The 15,867-nt window shown below is 43.9% G+C and overlaps 1 protein-coding gene and 1 long non-coding RNA gene across 5 annotated transcripts in view; one reads left to right on the top strand and one right to left on the bottom strand.

Moving 5' to 3' along the window:
• Positions 1–15,867, top strand: part of LOC140577539 (E3 ubiquitin-protein ligase MARCHF3-like) — a 31,111-nt gene that overhangs the window by 8,382 nt on the left and 6,862 nt on the right. For all 4 annotated transcript variants that reach the window (XM_072708632.1, XM_072708630.1, XM_072708629.1 and 1 more), the window contains one exon: positions 10,964–11,229. In XM_072708632.1, coding sequence (XP_072564733.1) covers positions 11,021–11,229 — 209 coding nt within the window. In that variant the 5' untranslated portion in view covers positions 10,964–11,020. The remainder of the gene's footprint in view (positions 1–10,963; positions 11,230–15,867) is intronic.
• Positions 435–8,148, bottom strand: LOC140587365 (uncharacterized). The gene is made up of 2 exons (XR_011989081.1): positions 7,875–8,148; positions 435–7,761 (listed from the first exon to the last, which is right to left on the bottom strand). It is a non-coding gene; the product is annotated as an uncharacterized lncRNA (long non-coding RNA).

Here is a 15,867-nt window from a genome sequence, read left to right on the forward strand (position 1 = left end):
CTGCTTTGGGCATCTGTGGTCATGACAATGAGCTGGCCAATCCCAAGTGGTCAAATAATCGATTCCTGCAATGGGTTTCAGATGGATGCATGAGTGCAGAGGAAGTGAGGATTTGAATTGCGCTATGTCATGTCTGAGAGGGTAGGGAGGGCATGTTTTTTTCCTCTTACATAACAGGAAAGAGGTGTAGCCGTGTTTTTTTTTTTATCTAAACGCACACATTGATGCTCTGCGTTAGCATGGGTGTTAACAAGCTTATCGGTGCATCAGTAACTGCCTGGAGAGTCCTTACTGTGGAGAAAAGGACTAGAGGACTACAGCATAACCAGTCTGATGATTTAAATAGTTGACTGAGACACTAAGTTATTTTTAAAAGCACTGGCACAAACTCCATATGTAACTACGCCGGTCACAAGGGAGTCAACGCTTCATACTGATGTTCAAATTCCCGTTTTATTTTATCCTCTTCTTGCAAAGAACACCTTGAAAACTATGGACGCAAAATAAAGTTTTTCGGTATAATACACACACATATATGTACATCTTTATACAGAAAATAAACATATCTGAAATATTTATGCAACAAACAAAAATAATAATTACCGTGTTGCCTCTTTGACCAGTCGTAGAAAGAGTCGTAGCTTGCCATTCACTGTCTATTACTAAATGCCCTTACGTGAGAACTTCCGGTTCAAAGCCACGTTGGTCATGTGACTTAATAGCTCATTCTTATGCAAATACTTTTAAAACTTCAAATAATGTAGGCAACACCACAAACTCCTTTAAACAATAAATAAAATTAATGATATTATTTTAACTCTCTTTTGGGAAATTCACTTTAACAGTGTTGTCATGGCAAAATTAACACACTTCTTAGTGTCAGCTACACTCCCACCAAATTACCTTGATTTAAGACCCGTTTGAAATTACACTGTTGACATCACAAATTTTACAGAAATAAATCAATGGTAATTTCTTAGTTCTTAGTCAAACACATTTGGAGTAAACATTTCAACATATACATATATAACTCTTAACAAATTCTTAAATCAGAAATACTGTATTGATTACATGACCAGAAGTATAAACTTTAATGTAAACAACATGGAACTCAATCTTTGTGGATCAGTAACCTTCCCTCAATTAAGTACTAATCAAATAATATCTGGAGCTCTAAAGAGTTTTCAATTGCTTTCCACAAGAACCACTAACTTTTGAATAGGACGTTCTAAAATGGTTGGTTTGGTAAGGCGTTCACCCTTTTTGCCTAATTTCGCTTCTCCCATCTGTATTGTCACTTTTCGCACCAGTCCGTCATCATCTTTCTGGACATCAATAACTTTGGCGAGTCTCCACTGACAGCGAGGAACCTCTTCATCTTTAACAATGACAATGTCACTGACTTGAACGTTTCTCTTAGGAGTATGCCATCTTTGTCTAAGAGTAATGTTGGCGAGATATTCTTTTCTCCATCTACACCAAAATTGTTCAGACAGGTACTGTACTCGCCTCCACCTCCTTTTGGCATACAAGTCTTCCTGAACAAACTTTCCTGGTGGGGGAAGTAAAGTAGAAGACTTCATCTGGAGCAGATGGTTAGGTGTCAAGGGGTTTAAACTTTTTGGGTCGTTGATACAGTCAACAGTAAGTGGACGGCTATTGACAATGGACATAGCTTCGTAAAAAAATGTCCTCAAGGAAGCATCATCCAGTCTCCCAGCACTTTGGGCAAGAACTGAGCTTAGCACGTTCCTCACTGTTCTAATTAGTCTCTCCCAAACACCTCCTACATGACTTGAATCTGGTACGTTCATAATAAAGTCACATTGTCTTTCTGTCAAATATACAGCCAGTCTCTCTTTGTCCAATTCATTTAGGGCTCTTCCAAATTCATTTTTTGCTCCGACAAAATTAGATCCTTGATCTGACCTAATTTGTCTAACAGATCCTCGGATTGCTATAAAACAACGTAAGGCATTGATCAATGCATCAGTTGTCATGTCTTCTAGCATCTCTAAATGAATTGCTCTGGAGCTAAGGCACGTAAGAAGTAGTCCATATCTTTTGTGCTCTTTACGACCTTGTTTGGTATGAAAGGGACCAAAGCAATCCATACCGCAGTAAGAGAAAGGCGGTGAGGGATCGACACGATCGGTAGGCAGGTCTGCCATCCGTTGCCCTTCTGCTGGTCTACGAGCCTTCCTACAAGTAACACACTGTCTTATGTATTTAGCTACTGCCCTGCTGCCTCCAATAATCCAGTAACCACTAACCCTCAACTCATTCAGGGTTTGACCTCTGCCTTGATGCTGGATTTTTTTGTGACAGTGACTAATAATCAAATTTGTGAAGACAGAGTCTTTGGGAAGAATTATCGGGTGCTTAAAGTTGTGAGGTGAAGATGCTCTCCTTAGTCTCCCTCCCACTCTAAGCATGCCATCTTGTATGATGGGATCGAGCTGATACAACTGGTGATTAGATGGGAGCTTTCCAGATTCTTGGCTAAGAATATTCAGTTCCTCTTTGAAAACATTTTGTTGAACAAGTCTAATGATTGCAGCAGCAGCTCGCTCCTTTTCTTCCACATTTAAAGGGTCTGTCTTCTTGATCCGCTTAGCTAGTCGTTGAATTCGAGCAACAACATTTACTGCAGTGGTCCACCTTGAGAATCGTGACAGCCTGGTCAAAAGGCCATCTTCCCTTTCAGCTATTGTATTTAGCACTTCAATAATCTTCACCTCTGGATCTCCTATCAACAGCTCTGTAGTTCCTTTGTTTGTTGGTACTTCTCTTTCCCATAGGAACTTGGGTCCTGTGAGCCAATTGGAGCTGATAAGCTCCGATACTTTGAGACCCCTCGAAGCATGGTCAGCCGGATTCTCATCTGTCTCAACATAATACCACTGTGCTGGATCAGTGGTCTCCCTAATTCTCTGAACTCTATTTGCTACAAAGACATGAAACCTTCGAGCCTCATTATTGATGTAGCCCAAAACAACTTGAGAGTCAGTCCAAAAGTACTCTCTGTCAACCTTGAGCTCTAATTCGTCTCTTAAAAGGTTGCTCACAGAAGCAGAGATTACAGCTGCAGTTAACTCGAGTCTCGGTATTGTGACTACCTTTGTAGGTGCGACTCTCGCTTTGCCCATGATCAGAGAGCAATGTACTTTATCCTCACTGATGAATTTAATGTAAGAACACTGCCCATAACCATGACTACTGGCATCTGAAAAATGATGCAGTTCAACTCTCAGGATCTGTCCAAGGTTTAGGGGTACAAAGCATCTTGGAATCTGAATATTCTGAAGGTTTTCTAAATCATTGAGCCAGCTCTCCCACCTTGGCTTCAATTTGCCTGGCAATGGTTCGTCCCAGCTGATACCCCTTTGACACATCTCTTGGAGCACCCTTTTCCCTGTTAGGAGAACTGGGGCCAAAAAACCCAATGGGTCATACACAGAGGCCACAGCTGAGAGGATTCCACGTCTAGTTGCTGGTTTCTCATCAACCGAAACTGTGAAGGAGAACATGTCACTCTCTACATTCCATCTCACTCCTAGCACTCTCTGTACAGGAAGGTCATCATAATTAAGATCTACGTCTTTCTTTCCGGTTGCTCGCTCAGAGTCACAAACAGACTCCAACACTTCTCGATTATTAGAGATAAATTTATGAAGACGCAGGTTTCCTTTAGCACATAATGCTTGAGCCTCCTTCACCAGTTGAATTGCTTCGCCTACAGATTCTAGACTTATGAGGCCATCATCAACGTAGAAATTTTTTCTAACGAAGTCTGCCGCTAAAGGGTACTCACTCTCATTTTGACTAACAAGATATTTCAAGCCAAAATTTGCACAACCTGGAGACGATGTTGCGCCAAATAGATGTACTCTCATGCGGTATTCTGTGGGCTCTGAATTTGTATCTCCGTTCTCCCACCACAGAAATCTTAGAAAATCTCTGTCATCTTTGCTAACACGAAACCTGTGAAACATTTTCTCAATGTCACACATGACTGCAATCGGGTGTTTACGAAATCTACAGAGCACTCCAATCAGACCATTCGTAAGATCTGGTCCTGTCAGCAAATGATCATTTAAGGCAACACCCTCGTACTTTGCCGAACAATCAAAAACCACCCTGATTTTGTCAGGCTTTTTGGGGTGGTAAACACCCTGATGTGGAATATACCATGCATTTCCCGTTTCCGGTTGATTGTCAGCTTTCTCTGCGTCACCATCTTGGAGGACACCATCCATAAACCTCACATAATCCTTCTTGAACTTAGGATCTCTTTCAAATCTCCTCTTCAGATGCTTCAGTCGCACTAGGGCAAGATTCTTGTTGTCTGGTAGCTGAGGACGTGCTCTGAAAGGAAGGGGCATCTCCAGGTGGCCCTGCTCATTCTGCTTGATTCCTTCTTTCAGAATGTGTAGGAATTTAATATCTTCCTGCGATACACTCCTTTTCATTGAGCCAGTATCTGCAAAGTCAGACTCAAGGGCCTTAATGACAGCCATCGGGGTCACGGGTGGTAGCTCTCTGACAGATATACGATGGCACAGACCTGTCACTTGCTTGGAGTTTACCCTCTGTTGTGAACTTCCAACGATGCTCCAACCTAAGTCTGTCTTAATGGCATAGGGCTCATAATCACCTCCTGTGATTACCTGTCGTGGCACCAGAGCTCTAGAGCAGTCATAACCAATTAGAAGTCCTACACTACAATCCATCAGCGGAGGCACTTCATGAGATATGACTGAAAGGTGTTCCCACTCCTTGGCTGTTTCACAGGTGGGAATGTGTGCACGTTCAAGAGGTATAAAATCTGTGGCATAGGCTGGAGGTAGGTCGATAAAGATATTTGAGAAATATCCTCTGGCTCTGAGTCCACTGACTCTCTGACTCTTCACAACAGAGTCTCTTCCCATCATTGTAGAAAGCCTGAGTTTTACTGGTTCCATTGTGGTCTGGAACTTTCCACAGAACTCCAGATCAATGAATGTGTTACTGCTCTGTGTGTCTAACAAGGCATATGCAAGGGTTTCTGTTCCAGGTGAATTAAGTGACGAGATCCATACTGGAACGATCATTGATGTACTGCAACCCTTGCTTTCATTCACGGCGCATGACAATGCAGATGCGTTTTCTTCAACTTGAAGGTTACTCTGTGAAGGAGTTTTGTCCACTGAGGGGCGATCTTCATGCAATAGGGTCGGATGATGCCTTTTACATATGCCACATACGGCTTTTCTTTTACAGTCCTTGGAAATATGTCCTTTCCTCAGACATGCAAAACATAGTTTATTGTCATAAACAAACCGTTTCCTTTCTTCAACAGACCTTTCCATTAATTTTCCACATTTGTATATGAAGTGGTTTTCTCGACAGTAGGTACACACCACAGGATTATGATTGTTTACTTGTGTGTTCTCTTTCTTTAGTTTATCAGCGTCTTTTAATTTGATTTCATCCACATCGTTAGACTTGGCCTTTACGTTGATAGCAAATGCATCTGCTTTTGCACGCTTTGTCTCTCTTGTTGGCTTTTCTTCAGAGGGTTTTAAAGCATACAGAGATGATACTGGATTGCACGCTATACGCGCTTCTTTGGAGACAAATGAAGCAAAGTCTTTAAAACTGGGATAATCTCTGCCTTGGTCCAGCTGTTCTGTGACGTAACGATTCCATCTTGAAGTAACCCAATCTGGAAGCTTGATTAGCATTTTCTGATTTTCTTCACAATCGTTTAGTATCTGGAGACCTTTGACATGAGGCATGGCATCACTGCATGCTTGCAGAAAGTCCCCATACTCTCTAAGCTTAATGTACTCTTTAAAACCAATCCTTGGCCATTTACTAAGCTTTTCTCTAAATGCGCGCTGCACAACAAATGAGTGGCCATACCTTCTATTCAGTTTATCCCAGGCTTGTTTGTAGGCTTCTTCATCCTTTCTATAGAAGCTGCCTTCCAGAGCAAGCTTTGCTTCCCCTCCGATGTACCTTTTCAGATAAAACAATTTATCTGCTGCATTTGAGCAACGACGCTCTATAAGTGCTTTGAAGCTTGTGCTCCATTCAATAAACTTCAATGGATCACCATAGAATATAGTGGGTTCTGGAAGTGGAAGTCGTGTGAGGACCATTGTCTCCTGTATCGCTTGAGCTAGAGCTGTCTCACCTTTTGGAACACTCTCACAGTCAGTGCAGGGGGCAGGTGGACAAGGAGCAATCTCTTCACTGCATACTGATGTACATCTCTCCCTGTGCTCCTTTGACTCCTCCTCAGCATACACTCTAAGCTTGGCTTCTATTACCTCAATGTCTCTTTGGTTTTCCAGCTTTTTTAGTTGTTGACGTTGTGCATCAATAGCAGCTTCCATTTCAATTTCAGCCCTTTTTGCTGCTAATTGTGCGACTGCCTCTGCTCTCTTAGCTGAGAGGCTTGATGATTCTGAGAGACGGCTAGACCGTTTGCTACAATCAGTTGCTCTGGATACTGCGGATCCGTATACAGACTCAGCGTAATCCCTGTCAAAAAGTGTACGTAGCCTAGCCCTTTCAGCTTCTGCATTGAAGTCAACCTCAGTCAACCGCACTCTCATGAGTCCTAATAAATCTACTGTTACGGCCGTACATGCATCAATTTTCCTTCTGATTTCTTGGGATGGTGCTGCATGTTGTCGTAAGTTGTCATATGTTACTTTTAATTCCAACTCAAACTTCTCCACAGAGTCCATCATGTCACATAAGACACTCTCTGAGCATTCATGTTTTAGCTTGGTGCGGGTCTCTCTAATATGAGTTTTCCATTTTTCGTACAGTAAGCTGAACTTTTGTTCTCTTTGAGCACATTCTTGTTGCTTTAGTTCCTGCATCTTTGGTGTAAATCGTTTATCACGAGATGATCTCCTTAATACATCAATATTCGATGTGGCTGCATTAGACTCGTTAAGCATTGTGCTGAGTTTTTCAATTTCAGAATAATGAGCCTTTATAGCATTGTTTATTCTTTTCAGCTCTTGTGGATTGATCTCTGTTTTTAAGATTTCTTTCATCTCTAATACCTCTTGTTGCAGAGAATCAATCTGTCTACTTAACTCACTACATTGTAATGATGAATCACCATGAACTGACATTTCAGCTGAAAGAGTTAAATACTTTGTGAAGACAATGAAATGACAATAAACACGTTGCTTAAGTCAGCATACAAAACCCTTATAACTTAAATAATTACTTCACCACTTCAGGGATGTAAATTTAAACAGATGTAACTCTACTCTTGCAATTTGATTATCAACATATATGACAAAGCCTAAATAAGAACAGTACTTATCAACAAAATGTGTAACTCCTACTCGGTTTTTTCTTAAATTCTCTTTCACCTTTTTACATTTTTATTTTCAATTTACTTCGTCTTTACTTGTGGTAAGATCCGTACTTTATCCGAGGAAGCACACTGGAAACACAAAATCTGACCTCTTGAGTTGCAGATCTGCTCGCTGAAACGTGATCTTTCGCGGGAGAGAAAGCAGCGCTGCACGTTGAAACCGTTGGACAACATGGAAAAGACGCAGAGCTCCACGCTGAACCCGCGTACACGTGGAAATAAAGCAGAGTTGCACGCTGACGCCTCGGCAGGGTGGATTTCAGCTCACGTTTTCACTGTAACTACGCCGGTCACAAGGGAGTCAACGCTTCATACTGATGTTCAAATTCCCGTTTTATTTTATCCTCTTCTTGCAAAGAACACCTTGAAAACTATGGACGCAAAATAAAGTTTTTCGGTATAATACACACACATATATGTACATCTTTATACAGAAAATAAACATATCTGAAATATTTATGCAACAAACAAAAATAATAATTACCGTGTTGCCTCTTTGACCAGTCGTAGAAAGAGTCGTAGCTTGCCATTCACTGTCTATTACTAAATGCCCTTACGTGAGAACTTCCGGTTCAAAGCCACGTTGGTCATGTGACTTAATAGCTCATTCTTATGCAAATACTTTTAAAACTTCAAATAATGTAGGCAACACCACAAACTCCTTTAAACAATAAATAAAATTAATGATATTATTTTAACTCTCTTTTGGGAAATTCACTTTAACAGTGTTGTCATGGCAAAATTAACACACTTCTTAGTGTCAGCTACACCATATGCCCTCCCAGTGAGACTGGTACTGGGAAAATTTTTTGGAATGCTTCGTGTAATTAGCATATTTGTAATGGGACCTTTAATGGTATTTCAGAACAGAACTGGTATTTCAAAATGAAATATGCCGTCAGGTGCAACAATGCGTTTTACTTGGAAGAAAAAAAACAAAACACGTGACCTAGAGTTTTGTATGAAACTGGTGATGACAAATGCAAAGATACATAACGGATATGTTGTCAGGGCCTGAATAATTAATGATACGATGACCTCCGTGTGTTAATAAATTCCAGCTGTATGAGAAAGTGCCCCCCCGCCCTCCTACTTTACACGGCCTCTTACTTGCGGGACTGGGCTTCCTTGCAGTACCAGGAGCCTTTATTTTCAGCCCTCTATAAAGGGCAGCAGTGTACAATCTGATACGCAGTGTAAATAATTAATGAGACCTTGTCTTGTCACTTTGTCTTCTGGTGTTTAAAAAAAATCCCCTTGCCCAAACTTATGAATACGGCGCCCTGTATGGCAGATGGCGGCGTCTCTGCCCGTCTCCCGGCTCCGAATCGCGTGCTATTTGCGGGCGCGTAGGCGATCCCGGTTCGGTTTTCACTCCGTTTACCTCGTTATGAGGAGCCTAGATTATAGCGGTTTTAATTTTAGCGCCGCTTAATCTGATCCGCGGTCGGGGAGAGTTACGGGGCGATGAAAGGTTTAAACCTGGGTCATAGGGAGGGAGATGTTTGTGGGGGAGCCCTAGAAGATGTTTAGCAGTTACAATGAAGCCACTTAACCGCGTGTGCGATATGAAGGATGCCTCGCGTTGCGAAAGACAAATTGCATGAATGTTTCCGTGCCTTTGATTTCTCAACTTTACATGACATTTGTTAATTCCGCGGCGTAGTTTATAAGAGTAAAATCCACGTTTTAGTTTCACGGATTGTTTGTAAATGTTTGTTAAAATGAATAATTTAATGGAAACTATGCTTACACCATCGCTGGTGTAAAGAGTTTTGCGGGATTGACTGGGGGCTGTTCGTTAAATGACAGGCGCAGAGCCGTCACAAGTCGCGCCCATTGTAGTGGCTGTGTGTCGGTGCTCCGTGAATAGTGCCTCTTACTGTGGCCGTTAACCGAGGGTCGCCGTGCTGTGGTGTCGGATAGTAGCTGAATTGTGACACGGATAGCCACACAGGACAGCTGTGTTTAGTCTAAGCCAGTTAGCATGTGGTCTCCTGCTGTGAATAAGCAAAACAATTCAGTGATTAATTGTTTTTTTCTTTCTATTACAAGACACAGGAATGCCCCAAGCCCCTGGGGAGAGAGCTGTGCTGGGGACAGAAACTTAAGGGGGACTGAAACCTGACCCCCTACCCCTTTCAAAACAGTTTAGGCTCAGGAGGTAGAGAACTCATAGAAGGACGTGTCACTTGGTCAGTATGCTTGTGGTGTTCCTGCATCATGTGGAAGTTATAAAGTGCCAAACAAGGAGCTTTGAAAACCCACAATGGAGACAGCGCAATCTAAAATGCTGCAATTGTCACATGACAAACAGTGTCATAGGAATGAGCAATTATCTCCTCAGGCAAACTGCACGTGCCCTTCAGTGCCTCCTCTGGACAAACGGTTACAAATATGGTTGTTCTTCAGCCATAAAATGTACAGGCAAATAAATGACTACTAAGTCTGGCAAATACATATAAAAATGTGTTACCTGTTGCAGTAACTTGCACATAACCATAATTGCCCATGCAGTGTGGTTGTTGATGGATGATGGTTTGAACCCTGCATAAGGGGTGGAATCTCAGTCCTTCGCATTCCCACGGAACCCTGTTGGATGTGAGGACTCCATATCAGCCCCTGGGGGGCTTCTGTTCACTTGCCCCAACTCTGAATACATTCCTACTAGACAGTTGTAGGGTGCTTAGTGGTGTTGGTACAGTTCACTCAATTTAACTAGGTTGGTTAATCACAATTCTTAATTTTACTCTACTGATTTAAACTGAATAGTGTTTCTGGTCTGTTTTTAAGTTGTTTGTGGTCACAGCCGCCAGTCACACCTGCCTATACTTAGGCAAACCTTACCTGCCATTCCAACACGCTACAGACCACAGTGTCATTGGCTGCTGTCTTGGGGGTCAACGAATGTGTCACCAATGGATATTTGCAGGCAGTTAAAATCAAACATACGTTAACCTATTATTTATTTAGCCAAAGCGTCACACATCTTTGAGAGAAAGAGGTTTCGACTGACTGCTGGAGCTGGAGTTAAGGATCCCTCTCAAGGGCCAATGGTGACATCACTCTCTCAACTATAGGATTTAACCACAATAATAACAAGCTTACAAACTACCTGGTTAAGGCAATAAATCCTTATTTAATACACCTATTTACTAAATGACAGAGGTGATAACAGTAAGGTAAAACTGACAAAGCATCTTTGGTATGAGAGGAACAATCAGCACCAATGATGCTACATGGTTATATAAGAACGGTGCTGATATTTTGACGTGTTCAAGCAGGGCAGTTTCTGCAGTTTCTTCTTCCCGCGGGGATGTTTTTGAAAGCACATGCGCCAAGATGTTTAACAGTGACAGGTCTGGTCCTACTGGGAAATGGTTCCTTGGGGCGAGGGGGGGGGGCTGCAAGAGGGGAATGATTGGATGATGTACTGATGTTTAGTGTGCGTTTAGTTTTAGCATTGGTGATGACTCATTTCATATACTGCTCAAAACTCAAACAAAACAAACAAAACTTGTGCAACCAATGATGTCATATAGAAAAATTAGGGAATTTATTTTTTGTCCCCAGATCCGAAATGCCATGTGACTGAGTGCCTTCGGAGCCCAGCAATTGCCATCAGCTGCCATGACAACCTACCAGCGCAGCCAACTTCCCGAGGTCCCATCGGACTGGTTAGGCTCCTCCCACACAGTCCGTTCTGACTGCTCAGACTCCGCCCTCCTGGGAAAGATGACGGATGATGGGAGCGCGCTAGTGAATGGACCGAGGCCGCCCGCAATGCAGCGGGCCGCCAAGGAGGCGCTGCCCCTGATAGTGGGATCTCTCGCCGCGAGGTATGGAAGGGAAAGGGCGGTGGCGGTGGTGGTGGTAGGCCCCGCCCTAACTCCCGTGCGAAGATGTGATTGTGAAAGAAGAGGAATAACAAAGCGAGTTTAAAGAATGTTGACATCTTTATTGCCTTAGTCAAGTTTGTTGAGTTAAATCAAGCAGGATAATTTACAATTTAACTTAAAGTCCGTCTTTCCTGTTTGTGCAAAATCCATCCATCCATCCATCCATCCATTTTTCATACCCACTTTATTCTAAAAAGTTCAAGCCTAAACTGGAAAGAGTCTTAGTTAAGACTTGCATTAAAATTAATAACCGAAGTCCAGTGTTAGGAATTCTGTTTATGGTGATGTCAGCAGTGTACATTTACAAATGGAATATTCGTCATTAAAGGTTTATTAGAACAGGCTGTGCTACTTGTTATAATGCTAGCTACTTTTCCGTTCATGTGTTTATTGGGTATCCGTCCATGCTGGTGAATAACTGGGAATGAGAAAAAAATGTGCCCTATTAAAACCTTTCTGGAAAGGCATAGCCGGATGGTGGATTTGATGAAACAGGCTCAGCCCCGGAGGATTATGGGGGCAACCCGCTGAGTAACACTGGGGGGTTGGGAAGATGCGGGCGCGGCCCTCTGTGTGGCCGATCTGATTGGCGTGCGTCACATGGTGCTCTGTGATGCGTGAGGACGCCTTTTGTGTGGGCCTGCCCAGACCTCTCCCTCGCTTTTCCGCACAAAGGGAGGCTTCAGAATAGTGGCTGCCTTGCCAAGCCGTGCAAAGCCGTGTCAGATGCATTGTGTAATCGCTTTTTCAGGGGGGTGGCCTGTTAGTCAGCTGTGGCGCGGTTTCACCCTGAGGGGCTGAGTCTTTACTCTTTTCCCAAATTTCAACTGAGTCTTAGTGTCACAGCGAAAATCGACCAAATTTTCTGGCTGCCAAATAGCAGATGATCGGCATGCAAAAAAAGGGGGAATGACTAATATTTAATCCCAACAAGAACTCAAATCAACAACTGCTGATTGCTAGGCGACACTCAACACAAATATGCCTTCAGAAAGAATAGAGTCATAAATAAAAGATGCATAACTCGTGAAAATGTCAGCGGAAGCACACTTTGTTGAATTATTTTCTAAATTATGTGTCATGTTGCAGATATGGTTGAGAAATGCTTTTGATCTTTTTACCGTAACTAAGATCACCAGATTAATACCACAGATAATCAAAACACATTTAACTTCAGACTGTATATTTGCATGAACAGAAAGTGAAATTAAGAGCAGTTTGTATAGTCGACATTTTCACAGTTTCATGGGACATGGGAAGAATGACAATGAGGCCCAATGTTTTTTCCCATTGGTCATGTAGCGGCGCACAGTTTTGTTTACTGAACATTTGTTTTTTGTCAGTACCTTCATAAATACAATGGTGATGGATCTAATCCTTTCTGCAAAGGATATTTTTGGTTGTTTCTGAGGAAGATAGTCTTGGATTGTCCTTTCCAAAAGCCCACATTTTGTTGTCTTCTTCAAGTTCCTTATCTACCGCTCGAGAGTTTGTCAGGTTTCGCTTTGGACAAAGTGCGGAGACGAAGGACCAGACTAAATAATCCACTTCAGAAGATTATCTACCACATAAGCTGATAAATGACACTACTTTTCTCCATATAGTAGATGAAAGCAAAAAGCCTTCCACAAATGTCAAGTTAATAGAGTATATGAGATTATAACAATCTTTATGAATCCACAAAGACCCGACAATTGAAATATTCCGTGTCATTGTAACTACATTCAAAGTGAATGACTGTAAGCTTATCTCTGCAGAACCTAATGAGCAACATTTTTCCATCCATCTATCTTCTGATCAGTGATCCTGGTCAGGTTTGCTGGAGCCTTTTCCAGGCAATACACACCCTGGATGGGATGCTGGTCGTTTACAGTACATACACATGTTAGAGATGCCCATTAGCTCATTAGTTTTGGACTGTGGGCCAGAGGCAATTAAGGTGTGGAGCGTAAGAGAGACCATAATTCATACAGTGGGGCTGACCATAGCACATGATGTGTTTTGAATCGGTGAGTGACAGGGGACAACGTCCAATTAGCTTTCAGCTGGGGCCGGTGCCCATGTGGCCCCACCTCTGCATACATCACTGACTGTGGGAGGAACCCAACATGATGCCAGGAGATTGAAGTGGGGAAAAACAGGTGCTAGTGCTTCCCTTGTTGTTCGATGCCAGCAGACATTGAGAGGAGCTGCTCCCGGTGGGTACCAGTCCACTTCAGGCACTGCCAGCAGACAAGCTCCATGCAGGGCAAGTTTCAAATCCCAAACCCCAAAGTTGTGAGGCAGCAGCGTTACCCACTGAGCCACCCAACAATATTTTATGATTTTAAAATTTCAGATTCTGAGTGAATTTTAACTTTTGTAATATGTCATGTATATGTGTATGAATGTCAGCACAAAATGCATAATTAGCATTTAAAAAATAGCAAAAAAACTGGACTCTGCAATCTATTCAGTTCCAGAAAGATCCTCAGGCATCAGCATTTGTATCTAATAATGATATAAACTGACATTTTAATGTAAATTTAGCTGCCTCCCGGTGACATGCGTGATTTTTATCTTCACTAGATCACATTTTGGGTTATCTCTCATTCTGTATGTCTTGTGGGCTTCATTCCTTGCTCCTGCAGCTCTTATGTATTGTTGTGTATATTTTAATACAAATACACAGTAGCTGACAGTTTTTGTCATTTGATGCAGCCTAAAATTAGCTCAGGTTCAGCACGTCTTCGGGGTACAGCAGCAATCCCACTCTAAACTTAGATACAGGGCTCAACCCACCAGGCAAAATCGGCGGCCACCTAGGGCGCCGTCTTCTGAGGGGGCACTGACTTTGCCGGCCAATTTCACTTTCAGGCAGTGAAGCTCACCAAGGACATTAGATGGGCTTCACCTGGCCTTGCTTAGATGTTACCTTTTGATAAATCCTCCTAACACCTGCTCAACCCAAAGTATAAATTGAGACAGAGGCCGGCTGAGCCCAGCTCCACCTCCTTATGTCCAAATCGCACCTTGCCAGAGCACAGCTCCGCGTCCTTATGTCGAAATCGCACCTTGCCCGAGCACAGCTCCGCGTCCTTATGTCCAAATCGCACCTTGCCAGAGCACAGCTCCGCGTCCTTATGTCCAAATCGCACCTTGTCAGAGCGCAGCTCCGCCTCCTTATGTCCAAATCGCACCTTGCCAGAGCACAGCTCCGCCTCCTTATGTCCAAATCGCACCTTGCCAGAGCACAGCTCCGCCTCCTTATGTCCAAATCGCACCTTGCCAGAGCACAGCTCCGCCTCCTTATGTCCAAATCGCACCTTGCCAGAGCACAGCTCCGCGTCCTTATGTCCAAATCGCACCTTGCCAGAGCACAGCTCCGCCTCATTATGTCCAAATCGCACCTTGCCAGAGCACAGCTCCGCCTCCTTATGTCCAAATCGCACCTTGCCCGAGCACAGCTCCGCGTCCTTATGTCCAAATCGCACCTTGCCAGAGCACAGCTCCGCCTCCTTATGTCCAAATCGCACCTTGCCCGAGCACAGCTCCGCGTCCTTATGTCCAAATCGCACCTTGCCAGAGCACAGCTCCGCCTCCTTATGTCCAAATCGCACCTTGCCCGAGCACAGCTCCGCGTCCTTATGTCCAAATCGCACCTTGCCAGAGCACAGCTCCGCCTCCTTATGTCCAAATCGCACCTTGCCCGAGCACAGCTCCGCGTCCTTATGTCCAAATCGCACCTTGCCAGAGCACAGCTCCGCGTCCTTATGTCCAAATCGCACCTTGCCAGAGCACAGCTCCGCCTTCTTATGTCCAAATCGCACCTTGCCAGAGCACAGCTCCGCCTTCTTATGTCCAAATCGCACCTTGCCAGAGCACAGCTCCGCGTCCTTATGTCCAAATCGCACCTTGCCCGAACACAGCTCCGCGTCCTTATGTCCAAATCGCACCTTGCCAGAGCACAGCTCCGCCTTCTTATGTCCAAATCGCACCTTGCCAGAGCACAGCTCCGCCTTCTTATGTCCAAATCACACCTTGCCAGAGCACAGCTCCGCGTCCTTATGTCCAAATCGCACCTTGCCCGAGCACAGCTCCGCGTCCTTATGTCCAAATCGCACCTTGCCAGAGCACAGCTCCGCGTCCTTATGTCCAAATCGCACCTTGCCAGAGCGCAGCTCCGCGTCCTTATGTCCAAATCGCACCTTGCCAGAGAACAGCTCCGCGTCCTTATGTCCAAATCGCACCTTGCCAGAGCACAGCTCCGCGTCCTTATGTCCAAATCGCACCTTGCCAGAGCACAGCTCCGCCTTCTTATGTCCAAATCGCACCTTGCCAGAGCACAGCTCCGCGTCCTTATGTCCAAATCGCACCTTGCCAGAGCACAGCTCCGCGTCCTTATGTCCAAATCGCACCTTGCCAGAGCACAGCTCCACCTCCTTATGTCCAAATCGCACCTTGCCAGAGCACAGCTCCGCGTCCTTATGTCGAAATCGCACCTTGCCCGAGCACAGCTCCGCGTCCTTATGTCCAAATCGCACCTTGCCAGAGCACAGCTCCGCGTCCTTATGTCCAAATCGCACCTTGTCAGAGCGC

The sequence above is a fragment of the Paramormyrops kingsleyae genome, unplaced genomic scaffold, assembly GCF_048594095.1.
Source record: "Paramormyrops kingsleyae isolate MSU_618 unplaced genomic scaffold, PKINGS_0.4 ups187, whole genome shotgun sequence".
Taxonomy (NCBI): domain Eukaryota; kingdom Metazoa; phylum Chordata; class Actinopteri; order Osteoglossiformes; family Mormyridae; genus Paramormyrops; species Paramormyrops kingsleyae.